Source organism: Xiphophorus couchianus, chromosome 9 (genome assembly GCF_001444195.1).
Source record: "Xiphophorus couchianus chromosome 9, X_couchianus-1.0, whole genome shotgun sequence".
Classification (NCBI taxonomy): domain Eukaryota; kingdom Metazoa; phylum Chordata; class Actinopteri; order Cyprinodontiformes; family Poeciliidae; genus Xiphophorus; species Xiphophorus couchianus.
In genome coordinates, this window is record NC_040236.1 from 22,036,693 (window position 1) to 22,052,527 (window position 15,835).

The 15,835-nt window shown below is 38.4% G+C and overlaps 1 protein-coding gene across 3 annotated transcripts; it reads right to left on the bottom strand.

Moving 5' to 3' along the window:
- Positions 1-1,253: 1,253 nt before the first annotated feature.
- On the bottom strand, positions 1,254-15,724 carry tmem45a (transmembrane protein 45a). 3 transcript variants are annotated; one of them, XM_028028845.1, is made up of 6 exons: positions 15,506-15,724; positions 6,034-6,242; positions 5,738-5,950; positions 4,447-4,631; positions 4,223-4,365; positions 1,254-2,121 (listed from the first exon to the last, which is right to left on the bottom strand). In XM_028028845.1, exons 2-6 carry the CDS (start codon positions 6,227-6,229, stop codon positions 2,025-2,027), a joined length of 834 nt encoding a protein of 277 aa, XP_027884646.1. In that variant the 5' UTR covers positions 6,230-6,242; positions 15,506-15,724; the 3' UTR covers positions 1,254-2,024. The 3 variants fall into 3 exon arrangements, with proteins under 3 accessions (XP_027884646.1, XP_027884647.1, XP_027884645.1); XM_028028846.1 differs by lacking the exon at positions 15,506-15,724 and adding an exon at positions 12,274-12,347; XM_028028844.1 differs by lacking the exon at positions 15,506-15,724 and adding an exon at positions 8,212-8,418.
- Positions 15,725-15,835: the final 111 nt, after the last annotated feature.

Consider the following 15,835-nt stretch of genomic DNA (forward strand, 5'->3'; position numbering starts at 1 on the left):
ATCACTTTGATCAAACAGGCTAAAATATAATATTTTAATGCGTCTTTTATATCATTATCCAATTTTGCCTTTTTTTTTGTTAATACAACTCATCTAACTGATGCTTTTCTACATTTCATGACTTTTAAACAGGAATGTGGGCGTTTGTGTTTGAAAGGAAGCAGCGTCAGGCTTCGCATCATCTTTTTAATGTTCTGAGTGTTTAGTCTCTTCGAAATAGAAGATCTTTACAGTCTATTTTCCTTTTGTGAACCTGTTGCGTGTGTATTTTTTTCTTCTATCGCGCCGTGAACACGGTAACAACAGTCAAATGTTTAGCGCAGAGAAACAAAATCCGCTACATCAGTAAGAGTGTGTGAAGTCAAAATTGATTCTGTAAAAATTCAGAAATTCATGCAAAGTCCAACCTTTTTAAAAAAATATTTTCTGATTAAATTGATTAATTATAGCAGCTCTATTGGTTGATAAAGTTACTTGAAGTTATAACTACTATAGTTTTTCAACACGTTACTTGGGATGTTTCTATGCATATTACATTTTAGAATACCCATTAACCTAGTCTGGTAAATTAATTTTTCTTTTGTAATCACAGAATAATTTATGGAGCTGGATGGAGTAATATGTGCAACACAAGCTAGAAAACGTAACTTGAAACATAGGCGGGGTTTTTTTTATATTGACAATCTGGTTCACTGCCAGGGCGCCATTCCATCAGAGGGCGCCACAAGCACACACACCCCGCCACACACACACACACAAAAGAAAAGTCGGTAACACTTTATTTGGCGGGTTGTGAATAAGACAGTCATGACACCGTCATAAACATGACATAACACCTGTCAAGAACATGAGTGAGTAAGTCTTCATGAATATTTATGACTGTTGTCATAAAGTCTCATTCGGTAAATCATGACACTTTTAATACAAAGTTGACATTATTCAAAATGTCTTCGTTATAGCAACTTGTCATTAACCAAAAAATCATGATCTGACATAAATTTGTTATAAAAGTATTACTGATTAAACTTTAGCTTTAATAACATAAAGCTACATATTTTTAAAAGTTTTGTCTAAGCATTGCTGTGCACTGTCTTATGTCTTATTTAATTCCAACTAACATAAAGAGCAATTAGTGTGTTTTTAAATGAATATGAGCCACCTTTGATTGTCAGTAGTTCAAAATCTATAAAATACTTAATACTCAAACTTGTACTGGATTATTCAACACAAAGCAAAGATGAGTAAAATCAGAATTTTAGTTCTATGAAATCTTTATTTGTCGCAACTGCACCCTAAACATTGTTAAAATCTGGTCCCATTCTCAAAAGATTTTGTGTTTTGATTCGAATTTTTTAAAAAACAAAACATTTAACCAAAACAGATTTTTTTTGCTCTGCTTTCCCACCACTGTGATTTCTTATCCCACCACATCTCAGAAGGGCTCTGTTGGATTGCGGTCCGGTGACTTCAAGTTATAAAAAAGTGACTTATAAGCTAACTTGAAAATCTGTGTTTGGTTGGCGTGCCACAGATTCATGTTAAACAGCAAAACGTAAACATTTACACCGTTTGAAAAAATGAAAAATAAAAGTCAGCCTTGGATTTGGGTTCAGACCACATGCATGGTCTGACGTTCTCGCAAGAGGAAAAAGACACAATACCAGTATGCAAAGTACGTAAAGGCAAACTTATAAAGTTGTACTTTTTTTTACACCGGACTGAAGATGACTGTTTTATCAACATGTTGGCACAGACATAGATGAAAACAATCCAAATAACAGGCGACAAACTATTGTACAGACAATAAAGATATGGCAGAAATCAGTTTCCTGTCACTGCAAAAATAAATTATAAGTCAGGCTAAAAGGCTTTATAGCTGATTAAATAAGGCAGAGGAAACAATATATCTCTAAAGCATTCTTATAGCCCTGTTTTGTGTGCCTGTGTGCACCCTTAGTCGTGCTGCTGCTGAAGATGAAAGCTTCGCATCCCTGATTTGTTTTGGAAATGTCGCACAACAGTCCTCATAAAATCTCATCCTCTGACTCGGCATCCCGCTCCCGGGGCTTCAGAAGTCCCATTTCCATCGGAGGAGTCCTTTTGAGTCTGGAGCGAACCACGCTGAAGAGAAAACAAAAATAAATACCACTTAGGAGTAACATAAACCAGTGTGCTCGAGTGCTTTCAAGGGGACATACCATGCAAAATCCACCCCTGCTGTTGTATATATTTTATTGTGTACTTGGGAGTCTCTAGGAGCACAAGGAAGTTGAATTTAGCCTCTTGTGATGCTACATGAACATTTTTATATTCTGTATGGGTCATACTATTCAATCCAATTAGTTTTCTCTGTTACCTATTACGTTTCCGGATGATTACCTCGCAGTATTTGCTGCAGAGCTGCTAAAAAAGGCTATGAACTTCCATCTAAGCCAGGGGTCTCAAACTCGTGGCCCGCGGGCCAACTGCGGCCCTCGGGACGTTAGTTTGTGGCCCCCGCCTTAATATGAAAGTTTAATGTTAGTGCGGCCCGCGAGTTTGATATAATTGGCACTTTTCAGTGTTGTGTGCGGAGCTGAACAAACTTACCAATCACGGTGGAGTATATTGCTCCGGGACATCGGCCGGGCCTATTTGCATTTTCTATTTGTCATTATTTGCATGTGGTACATGCGCAATTTCCGTGGCCGCTCCGCTTCACGTGCTTCAGCATCCAGTCTAGACCCGGAAGTTGCTGATCAGTGTAACGTAGTTAAGGTTAGGCGCTGTAACGCTTGGGTTGTGTTTAAGGAAGGAGAGGAGGCGGCAGATTCGTCAGGACGGTCAAAAACTCACAACCACACTGGTACTGGGAATTCCACAGTGTTGTCCTTTAATAAATACGCTCTTCACCAACCTTACAAAGCCCGGTTGAACGGCTGCTATATTATCAGAGATGAAAATTGAGCAGCGTCCAAACAACCCGTAACATTACTAAAAAGTTAGGGAGCTAACATGTCCGTCTAGCACGTTTCTCCCACGCTCTCTACAGAGAAGCCGTGGCGCATACTTCTGACATCATTAGCAATACTAGAGTATCTTAAAGAGACACTACACAATTACGGCTGTTACAGCGCCTGACTACGGCCAAATATGGTAATAGGCAATCAGAAAGGTTCGGCTGAGGAGACCGTGTGTGTGAATGCGGCCCAGCCTCACCCAGACTCTACCTCCAGCGGCCCCCGGGTAAATTGAGTTTGAGACCCCTGATCTAAGCAATGTCGCGGATCCGCCATTTTTATTTCTCGCAATGACTTTGTGTTCCAAGTTTAAGGATGCAAAAGCCACACGCGAATGAGTCAAAATGTTCAGCTTTTGGGTGTATTAACCCACACAATTCATTACACCATCTACTAGAGTCAAAAAATCTTCAAAGTGCATGGTAAATAAATGTTATTTTTCTTGGACATTTACTCCCATAAGTGGGTAAAGTCCGTTTGCCTACAGCATTTCAACATCAAGCACTGAGCAAATTCTGCTGGTATCAATAAGTATTTGCCAAAAGACTTTGTCTGATCCTTCTGCTAAGATGCTAAGATGACAGCAAACCTTATTTTAGACAGAAGTTTATTGTGTGTTGATATGAAATCCTTGCCATTGTTTTGATAGCATTAGCATCGTGGCTTCTGCTTATGTTAGCGCTGTGTGCTAGCTGCTAGGTTTTTAAGTAGCTGTTGAATACCCCATTGGGTGTTTTGAATAGTATAGTTACATAAACAGTTTTTTTGGGTTTTTTTTGTCTTGGGTAACACATGACTCAAATCCATTCAGTGGCATTCTTGGCACTGTAGCTCACTGGACATGTTCATTCACATGAATCATTGTTCTATCATTTTCTTTTAATTCATTTGAAAATAAAAAGTTTTAGTTCCACTACATAATTGTATCTGTGCTATCGAATTGCAGAAATGGCCAAACGAAGAGGAGTGGAACACTGTGCGACCTGGAGGTGGGCGGGGTTTAAAGATTTAAAGAGACGGCACCAAAACGACTTGCTTTCAGAAAAAGGGAGTGAAAGAGGTGCGGGAGAAAGAGGGGGAAAATGTTGCAGTTTCACTCTATATAGACCATAATTGAATGATTTAAAGGGAAGAATTTAAAAGCATGATATGTCCGCTTTAATCTGGAAGCATTCCAGGACAACCAAACAGTTCTTCATATATCTATCGAAGCAGGTTCTTACCAGCTGACTGTGCCGTACACCACACCGACAACTAGAATGGCAAAGACGAAGTGCCAGGAGAAGCACATGGTGATAAACATCATGGTGTTGTGGTCTTTCATGTCCCACACGGTGCCATTGGGAGGGTACAGCACGAAACCGATCTGTGAGCGAATAGGAAGGTTAGAGAGAGAGGAGCCCACCGATCTGAGCTTCAGTTTCTATGGGATCCCAGGCAGATTTACCTCCCAGAACCAGCTGCCTTGCAAGATGGTGAGGGTGCAGCACAGCAGCTCCAGGACGATGTTGTCTCTGTGGAAGACCTCCAGGAAAAATATAAGACTCTCACCAAAGATGGCGTAGAGGAGGAGCTGATGCACGTGGACGTCCAGCATGGTCCGTCCATGGAGGTGGTAGAGGAAGAGGAACCCTGAGCAACAGAAAACAGATAGAACTTGATAGAAATAGAGGAAGGAGTTCAACTTTATGAAAATTGTTAGTGTATTTCATCCGCTTATGGGGCCCTGCTAAAGTATTTATACCTCTTGAGAATTTCACATCATAGGTTTTTTTTAGAATTTCTTAGAAAAATTTTGAATTAATATCAATAAGGACAGCATTTAATTTCCCTTTGGGATCCATGAAGTATTTCTGAATTTGACTAAATATCTGTGTGTAGTGTCCAATATACTCTTACGTCCCACTCAGTTCTTTGTAAAATGACTGAAATTACAGTTCCTGTCGTTTTCAGGGACAGATAAACATGCATCTGCCATGTTTACAGGTGGCAGAACAAAAATTATTCTTTGCAAAAAAAAAGAAAAAAAAAAAGATCAAGCTCAGCCAGACTGCAGATAAACATGAATGTTCAAAGATTCTCAGTTGTGTTTAGGTGTTGACTTTGACTGAGCCATCCTAACACGTGTTTATGCCTTAATCCACACCTGGAATCTCAAATTAAAGTTTTTGAGGACACACCTCATTTAAATGAGCATGAAATTAAGTTCCACAAAGTTTTGCTAGCAACTGAATAATTTGATCGTGTTGTGGTCAAGCAGAGACAAATCCAGAAACCGCAGGATACCGTCCTGCTACTCCATTGTGTCTCTGGCTGCGTGTTTAGGGTCATTGTCCAGCCGGACGGTATAAATCTCCACTCCACCCCTTTCTCAAGACTTTTGCTGTTTCAAAAACATTTCTCATAGATTCGCCTGCCTGCCTGTTGCTGCTGCAAACAGTCGTTTCTAAAGCCACATCCTGCCATCAACATGTCAGAAGGTGGGAATGTCATGTTCGGCGAACAATTTCAATCTTGGAAGTAAGAACATCTGGGAAGAAATGTGAAGCTTTTTTGTTTGCTTGTTTCGGAACAGAAGAGGATTCAATTTCGCAATGCAAAATTGAAATTAAATAAATTATGGCTACTGAAGAATCCAGATGTTTCTCTCAGAATTCTGACTTTTGATTTGACAAGATTGATGTCATAATTCTAAGGTTAAAATTAGTTATTTCCACACAGACGGACACAGAACACACCTTCGACAAAGAACGCGATCCCCAGCATCAGCTTGTCCAGGGCCACCGGCACGGCCTTGGTCGTGTGGACAATCAGAGACACGACAGCGGCCAGGCAGAAGAACAGGTACATGGTTGTGTGCTGCCAGATGTGCAACTGCTCCCAGTGTTTCTCTGTAAAGTCATACAAATGAAGCATCGGGCCATTTGCGACATACTGCTCGCAGATCATACCTGGGGAGAGCAAAGGAAGTGTTAGCCCACCTGCATTAGGACGATTTAAAAAAAAATTGGAGAAGAAACAAAGACCCGCTCACCAATAACGGAGCAGAAGAGAAAAAAAGAGTTTTCAATGATCTCCATGCGTCGCTGCAAGGTCCTGCTGGTGAGCCGGGTGGAGCCAAAGCTTTTGTTCCTGCGGGTGGTGTGCCAGAGGGAGAACTTTCCCGCCCACCAGATCCCTATTAGCAGGAATACGGTGCCGGGGAGAACGTGGCCCTGGAAGCTGCCCATGACCCCACAGCACCTGCACGACAGCAAGCCAGAGCAATCATCGCCTGAATCTCATGGGTGGACTGGATTAGCCTCCTCTCTCTGTGACTTTGAGTCTGAAAATCTCTTATTTTGGGAAGGTGATGATATTGATAACAGGATAATGTTGCAAGTTTGCTCAAAGACCAATAAACTTTAATTTTGCGCGGAGCACTCCACACTGGAACCGAGAGACATTTTAAATATCTGAAATAAAACACAAAAACCAAAAACAATAAAGAAGAAGGAAGTAAAAACCAAGAATAAAATAAACAATGAAGCTTCTAAACAAGATCGCCCTTCAAAAAGTATTAACCATCAGATTGGATGGTTAATACTTCCAATCTGATGGAATTGGAAGTATTCCAATGAGCTTGTTTCTGAACTAACAAGCTCAGAAACTTAGTTTCTTTTCCTCCGCTTCGTAATATGCTTAAATTCAGCGGGTCGTCTTGTCTACGAGGAAATCTACGACTTTCCTCTGCAATTACCATTTCGAGCCTTTTGATCCAACTCCTCCAGTGTTGCCATGGCTCCGTCTCTGATTTTCATAATACCGTAGCCCTCTCCTTCAACACCGCAGTCCTGCCCTCACCTCACGCTGACATTTCAAACAAAATCCCAATAAAACGTGCTGCAGTTTTGCAGCAGCAACGTGATAAAACGTGAGGAAGATCAAGAAGGGCCAACACTTTCACAAGGAGCTGTACATAATTCACAGAGACGGGGGAGGCGTGTAATAAAATGAGATGGAAAAAGTGAAGGAGTGGCTGTAATTTGGGTAAACAGCAGCAAACCTACATCTGTTGGAGAGCAAATTACGTCGGAGGAAAGGGCTTGAACTTTTAATAGTATAGAGCCAAACATTATTTAGAAAAAGAAAATAAAACCTCCTTACACGGAATGAAATAGCCTAAAGAGGAAAAACACAAAAATACCCCCAAACACCCCAGCTGTACTCCTGTACTCTCCTTTGTGATGGAAATGACAAAGGGAAGCTTTTGAACATTGACAGAGCGTTTGAGATGTTAAATGGAGCTCATCTGTGTGTCAGATGGCTCCTTTCCCTGTGTGAGCTCTTCAGGCAGAAGAAAACCCTTCAGCAGCCACGGCGAAGCCCTTCCTCGCCTCACTGCAGTGTCACAGGAAGAGCCATCAGAGCCTGGGCGGCCTTAAGCAACAACAACCGGCGGCAGCCAGCTGCGGCCGAGACGCTGATCCACTCCAGGAAAACCTGGACTTTTGTTGTACTGAGAGCGGCGGTGAAGGGGGTTTATTCACTGATGTAGCCGATGCTACATCATGGAACATTGTTGGCATACTGCATTCAGCTGCTTAAAGACTTTTTCTATTTTTACTTATGTGCTTAACCCTGGTGAAAAAATAGTATACTTAAACAAGTTTTATATATACTGTATTTTTCTGAAGTACACTTATCAAGTGGGTTCACTTATTAAGAATATACTAAAAGTGTAAAAAAAAATACACTTTTAGAAACAAGCTTCTAGTACTCTTTTTGAACATTTATTTTTGGTACACTTTCTGAAAGTATGTTTTTTTTCTACAATATGCTTTGAATTCTAATTAAATATATTACTAAAATTACACTTTGGATAATCATTTTAAAAATACACTTTGCATGTATTTGTATAAAAGCATGTTTTAAATGCACATTTTCAACGTATATTACAGATATAAACAGTACTTTTCTGAAGTTGCGCTTTTGGTGGTATTTTCAAATAGGTTTTGTGTATATTTTAGTAAACCTTAATAAATCTCAAAATAAATACATTTCACTAATATTTGTAAGTACTTTGTATATAGTGCCTAATAATTAGACTCTAAATATGTTGCAATATGTTTCTGTGTTTACCTATGCTACTTTATGCTAACTAAGTATGCCTTGCTAGGTGCCTTCATAATCTTTTACTATTTTGTTATAAAGGCAAAAAAATAAAACTTACTGTGCTATAAGAGGCGAAAAATTAAACATATCTAACAAACTATACATCGAAATAGTGGATAACTTCAATCCAGCAGCTGCTGCCTCTATATACATAAAATAAAATAAAATAAAATAAATAACCAAACTACAACGCAATAGCTCCCAATGAGCAGTTAGCAGAAGTTAGCATTTTAAAGATTAAACGTAACTAAACTGGATAACATTAATAACACTAACAGTTAAAAACATATACAAAACATAGCAAAATTACTCGTGAAACAACGTATGCTATCGAATTGTACGGAGCCCCTAAGGGCTCCGTACATGGAGAGGGAAAAAAAAAGGAAAGAAATCCCGACTTATTATCTCGAGATCCCGACTTATTATCTCGAGATCCCGACTTATTATCCCGACTTATTATTGGGGCCTGCCCATAGCAATGCATAAGGAGAGCAGTACTGACTTGCGTACTGACAGTACTGACTATTGGGTGTATTCTACACCCAATAGAATGTCTCTTTATTTATTTATTTTTCTTCCATCACCGTTAATGCGGCTCGTACCGCTGCGTGCACCCCCACAAAAGTGGTATCAAAACGTGCGGCTCGATGCCGAGAAGGGAGCTATTATTTTTATAAGGAATTGGACTTACGATGGCGACATAAAAAGCGAAAAACGAGCCAAATTTCCAACTGCCAAAACGCAGAGCATAACTGACACCAACTGCCGCTTTTTTAGAGTGAGAAATGAAGAGAATTTTTGACCCCAAAATAATTTTGAAATCGCCGTCACGCCCACAAATATCGCCCAATTGGTATCAAACTCGGTCACGACATTGATACGCATGCCTGCTCCGGTAAAATGTTTTCGAAATTTTTCTAGGGCTTACGGTTTTCTGTCAAGGTGCTTCAGAGCAAAGTCATGCGACAGGATTTTCTGTCGCTCTCTCAGGCTCTCTCCCATGTATTTTCATATATTTCTCAAAAATTTCAGATCTCGGCACACCATTTTTTTCTCTCATCGCTGTTAATACTGTGAGTGACGTAGAGAAATGAATCGCGGTACTATGGGAGACGACAAATAGCCCTCTCATATGCTTCAAACGGTTTTTCAATACGTCTCTCGGTTCCTGAACGGCAAGGAGTTGTTCGGACTGCTTTTTCCATATAAACCAATGGGGTGTCTCACAAAGATAGAATTTTTTGTCCACCTTTCTGTGTCACACACACATGACAGTTAGCAGAGGATTGATAACCATAGCAACGGAACACAGGAGGGGATTGGCTGCTGGTTAGGACTACAAATACGCATCACTGTAGTTCTAATCAATACTCAGTTAAAACAGAGGGCTGAGCTGCCATTTAGAGCTACAGGCTGTTTTGGACAGTAAATAACGGATTTAACTCAAACACTGTTAGACATTTTAATTAGTGTGATCATTTAATATGAAGCTTATGTATTTTTCAAAATAAAAGCCTCAATATCCCCCTCATGTTAATGCACCGCCTATGGCGGTGCAATAATATTAGCATGCATTATATTTTTCTCTCAGGTTAGGGAACTGCCTTGCGCAGCACGGCAGTTCATTAGCATTAGCCTTTTACCTTAAATAAGCTATTAGCTATTTTCTTACTTATTAGCCATGTTTAATATACTGAGTGCAGTAAGTCAATTACAGACAACATTCTAATGATATCCCACATGCTATTGACAGCATTTAGAGAAAGATATGTTCAGCCTGCTTTGACCAGAAAAACTATCTGCTTCAAACAGAATCCTGTCTCTCCCTCTCTGTCTCACTCACATGACAGCTGAACTGCTCTTTAGAACTACAATGACTGAAGGTTAGAACTACAACATGACGGACACTCAGTGCCTACAAAAGAGGTCTGAGATGAATGTCAGAACTACAAACATGGTGGAACTGTCAGTTACTACAGAGGAGGACTGAGCAGGCCTTTAGAACTACTTGTGTTTTGGGCTTTTTATAACTGATTTTATCCAACCATTGTTACACATGGGTTTGGTGTGGCAATTTAAAAGTAAGCTTACTGAAAATTTCAAAATAAAAGCCTTGACAATTTTTACATCAGGTATTTGCTCTGTTGAGCTTTATATAACTGATTTAACCAAATGACTATTAGACATGGGATTAGTTTGGCCCTTTGAAATGAAGCTTAACAAAAATTTCAAAATAAAAGCCTTGAATATTTTTACATCATGTAATTGCTCTTTTTGGCTTTATGTGACTTTTTTATCCAAAGCACTGATACACATGGGATTAGTTTGGTCCTTTGAAATGAAGTTTAACAAAAATTTCAAAATAAAATTCTTGCCAATTTTTACATGAGATTATTGCTCTTTTGAGCATTATATAACGGATTTTATCCAATCACTGTTATACATGGGATTAGTTTGCACCTGGGAAATGAAGCTTAACAAAAATTTCAAAATAAAAGCCTTGAGAAATTTTACATTAGGTAATTGCTCTTTTGAGCATTATATAACTGATTTAACCAAATGACTATTAGACATGGGATTAGTGTGGACCTTTGAAATTAAGCTTAACAAAAATTTCAAAATAAAAGCCTTGAATATTTTTACATCATGTAATTGCTCTTTTTGGCTTTATGTGACTTTTTTATCCAAAGCACTGATACACATGGGATTAGTTTGGTCCTTTGAAATGAAGTTTAACAAAAATTTCAAAATAAAATTCTTGCCAATTTTTACATGAGATTATTGCTCTTTTGAGCATTATATAACGGATTTTATCCAATCACTGTTATACATGGGATTAGTTTGCACCTGGGAAATGAAGCTTAACAAAAATTTCAAAATAAAAGCCTTGAGAAATTTTACATTAGGTAATTGCTCTTTTGAGCATTATATAACTGATTTAACCCAATGACTATTAGACATGGGATTAGTGTGGACCTTTGAAATTAAGCTTAACAAAAATTTCAAAATAAAAGCCTCAACATGCCCCTGAGGTTAGTGCACCGCCATAGGCGGTGCAATAATATTATTCTGCATTATCTTTTTCTCCAAGGTTAGGGAACTGCCTTGCGCAGCAAGGCAGTTCATTAGCATTAGCATTTTAGCTTAAATAAGCTATTAGCTATTTATTTGACTTATTAGCCATGTTTAGTATACTGAATGGAGTAAGTCCATTATAGAGAACATCCTAGTGATGTCCCACATGCTAGTGACAGCAATGATGCTAACATTAGCATTTTTGCTAATTTTAGCTGATACACTTACTTTATCATACTGAACGGTGCAAGTACATGTTAGTCAACATTCTTGTCATTGTCCTCATATGATTGCAGCTTTCTTTAGCATTGATGCTAATTTCTAGCATCATAACGCTGGGTCCAAACCGACGGGCACACTTTGGCAGGCCCCGGTTAAATTTCTTCAGGAATTTTCTAGTCTCGACTTATTATCTCGAGATCCCGCGACATTTCTGAAAAATCGCGAGTTACTTTTTTGGGGGGGAAGGGCATGTTTTTATGCGGTAAACGTGGGGGAGTGTGTCTACATTGATTATGGAGGACGACTTATATCATTTTCTGCGGTCCAGAGATGTCCCAGAGGAGGATATCATGCACATGCAATTTAGCGTACATCCATCGGTAACCGTGAAGCTGTCCAGAGGACTGTAGCTGGTTATTAATGAATTCTACCAAAACTGCCAAGTCGGAAAAGGACTTGCGCCGAATGAGTCCCCGCGCTCTGAAAACTCTCTTCAGATGTCTCTCACTAATACTAAATCCATGTCTGCTGTCAAGCACTGATTTAATGTGTTTATACTCAAGCCCAAGCTCGAAATAAAAATCTATATATCTACCCCATGGGTGGGTGTCCTCCATCACTGTGATTAGGTCGTTATGTACTGATGTCGGGATCTCGAGATAATAAGTCGGGATAATAAGTCGGGATCTCGAGATAATAAGTCGGGATTTCTTTCCTTTTTTTCCCCCTCTCCATGTCCCCTTAGGGGCTCCGTAGAATTGTTCTAAAATAGACGTTAAAATAAAATACTTGAAAAGAAAACACAGCTGGTTCTGATACTTACCACAGTCACCGGAAGCAACGGGGAGGAGCTGTTACTATGGTAACCGCCAATTGCCATGCGCAGCATAACAGAAAGAAAAAAAAACACCAATAAATGTCTGAATAAACAACTTGTAGATTAAACAAACAAAAAAATTCAAAGAATAAATAAACAAATTTTAACAAAATTCACATCCGCAACGCTGCCGAAATAAAAGTTTGTTATACATATACAGGCAAGGAAGGCTCCCGAAAATGTTTTTTTCACCCCAGGCATCCGGTCCCAATCATCATCAGTTCTGATGATTGGGACCGCTATGACGTTGTGCATAGCGAGTCCACAACGTCTTAAAATTGAAAGTCATACTGGAATACTGTGACATTGTATTAAAACAATACTCTGTCCTTCACTCAGTTCCTCTAAAGTGTACCTATTGTTTTCTTATGCCAATTTTCATTATCATGTGTATCATGTGTAAACTTTTAATATATTGACAGTTTGTACAATTCTCTCATAGCATATTGGCAATGTACTTTTTAAAAATGTGAATATACTGAGTACACAAAATAATTTGTTTCACCTGGAAACTGTGTTGTAATTGACCCTTCTGTGTACTGGTGAAGCATGTAATGTACGAAGTGGCAAAGAAGAAGAATAAAAGACATTAAGTATTGAAAAGTGTACTTCATTTGCAATTATGGTAAACCAAAAGTGTAATTGGAGCATACTGTAATCACAATACTAATATATAAAATGTATAAAATATTAAAGATATTCTAAATATATTTTCATTCACAAAAATAGTACACTTAAGATATGCTAACCAAGCACGTTTATATGACATGAAAAGCTGTGTACGTAAGCATAACTTTAGTTGTTCCAAAAAAGCACATGATAGTACACTTAGTACACTTCAAATTGTGCTTTGCCACATTTTAATTACTATTAAAATACACTAAGCACAAAATTTGTTGTTCCAAAATACCATCCTTCAAGTTAACTAATCCTTAACTAACTTGAAGAATACTGATGATTATTCTGACTTCATGTACGCTAAGATTTAACGTACGGTACTTATTATATTTATTTTTCACCAGGGTAAATATTCAAGGTCAAATCATTTTTAATATCCATTTGTGACAAGCTGAGTTGATACAATTAGATTTTGTAAAGGCCAACTGAATGTTACTTTGTTACTTGTAGTTGCTGTTAAAGTTCCACGCTTTTATTTTGGCAACATTCTGTATACCGTATCTATGCTGAGAGAACAACAGAGCTACGGGAGAAGGTTCACTGCCATAAAAAAAAAGGTTAAGAGCAAAATAGAAAAACGCACAAAAGGCAACTTAAATTTAGCTTCAGTCAATAAGACAATAACAAGCTAACGGCAATTGAAGTTTATTTAAGTAATTTAATTCTGTGACTGCTTGATTAATGATTCATGAGAGGAATTGTATCAATGTGACGAGCTTTGCTTCACTAACGGTAAAAAAACGATTGTAATTTTTATTTCTCTCGTTTAGCTCGTGCGGTGGTTGATTACATGCAAGGACGACTTTAATAAATCATCATTTTACCATCAGTTCCGGCCTTCTCAAAGTTGACTGAATGCTACAGATTTTTTTTTTATATCAAGCGGCAATCGATCCAATACCCATCAAACACAAGGTCAGTATCGCCGACACTGATGCTGATTCTGACACTGATACATTTTAAGTCTGACATATCATCAAACTTATGACCTTCAGACATTTTTTGTTGCTGTTGTTTTCTTTTAATTATTTTTGTTCAAATCTAGGACACAATTTGGACAAAATGTATAGGTGTCTACTAGACTTCATAACATGATAAACAGTAACAATAGAGAAACAAAACAACTTACAAAGGGCAGAAAAATATAATTTGAGAGCAAATCAAAACAAAGTCTTTTTATGGTACGGTTGAAAAACTACAACTCGGAAATAAAATGAAATTTCAAGAGTGATTCTGAAACGTAAGTATCGATATTATCATGCTATTGTCGATCCGATACTGATACCGACTTGGTATTGTTATTGTCGATATTTTTGGATAGATCCCTCCATCTCTAAAGATCTGATTACTGCCACCCTCGCAGAACAAGTCTGACAGCAAGAAGTAGGCTTCCTATAAGTGACTGACCTACCAAAATCCGATCACACATTTGTGTTCTTCTGCTTTAGATAACAACGCCACAACAAACATGGAGCCTTTATACGTCCTGTTTCATTCAACATAAACATACCGCAGCATTTCAGGAAAAAGAACATCGTATGGCGGTCGAACATGGTGGTGGTCGTGTGATGCTCTGGGGTTGCTTTGATCCTTCAAGTCCTTGACAACTTTCTGCTGAGTATGGAGCCATGATATATTTTCTTTCTATCAGAAAATCCTGATTGAGATTGTCTAACCATGAGTTCTAAACTGAACGGCAGATGTGTTATGCAGCACCAAAATGGCCAAAAGTACAAGAGAAGTCCACCTTTTTGGAATCTGGTTCCAAAAAGGTGGACTAGATTCATTTCACACTGAAATGCTGTTGAACGACTTTAAATAGGCCACGCATGAAAATCCTCCAATTAAAAACAATTCTACAAAAAAAAAAAAAAAATCCTCCACAGTGATGTAGAACACTTATTGTGAGTTATTATCACAAATACTTGATGAAAGTCATTTTCAGCAAGGGTGCAACTGTGCTATATTTAGAGCGTGACTTTTTGTATGCGTGACAAGTTGATTTGTTTTGGCGTTTTCGCTTTTCTTTAAAAAAAGTCAGATTTTAAAAATAGATTTTTTTAAAAATTATTTGGGTAACCCTATTCACAGCACTGGTGTTTGTTAAATACATAAAAATAAATGTCCATCTTAGGTCTGGGTTGAAATTCTTCCTGTGATTTTTATGAGGAAAATTATGAGGCTTTTTAAATAGAAAGTTTCAGACAAACATAGATTCAGATGCGAGCAAGTTATTTATATTAGCTTAGCTTTTCAATTTTACAGCATCTGGGTACATGCACGAAATCATTCATTAAGTTTTAACAGCATAGCTAAAAAGTCATAATCCTTACAGAGTAAACAAGGTTAGAAAAGTAAGATCCATGTTTAATATTTGTCAGTAAAGAGGAAGTTTTCCATCTAATAATTAGATACGAGCTGAAAGCCACATCTCCATAAGTTTCCATGGCTCTGGGTTCTCAGATACGGGAAAAGGGAAAACAAAACAAAACAGTCTTACCTGAGTTAGCTCGTCTCGGAAAACTAAAATATCGCAAGCATCAAGTATTTTCAGGAAGAAAAATGTGCTCCTTTCCTTTTTCCCATCACACAGATCGCTGTTCACTTAGAAACGAACAAGGATATCTAGACTTTTTCAGCTGGACACAGAGTAAACACCAGCAGATTGTGAGCCAGATTCCCAGCAGCCAGATCCCAACTTTTTCACGCCACCAAGGATCTTTTCTTTTTTTTTTTTTTTTCCTCCTGTCTTAAACCCAGCAGGCCAGCGCTGCTCGGCGGAAAGAAAACATCCCATTGGAGAAGAGGTGGGCGCTGACGTCACAGGCTC

Coding starts and splice junctions, on each gene's coding strand:
- tmem45a (XM_028028844.1), bottom strand. CDS start 8,306: ATGTATATAGAGGCAGCAGCTGCTGGATTGAAGTTATCCACTATTTCG. Junction 6,243..8,211: donor TTTTCGCCTCTTATAGCACA/GTAAGTTTTATT, acceptor GCTGTCGTGCAG/GTGCTGTGGGGTCATGGGCA. Junction 4,632..5,737: donor GATCGCGTTCTTTGTCGAAG/GTGTGTTCTGTG, acceptor TCTGTTGCTCAG/GGTTCCTCTTCCTCTACCAC.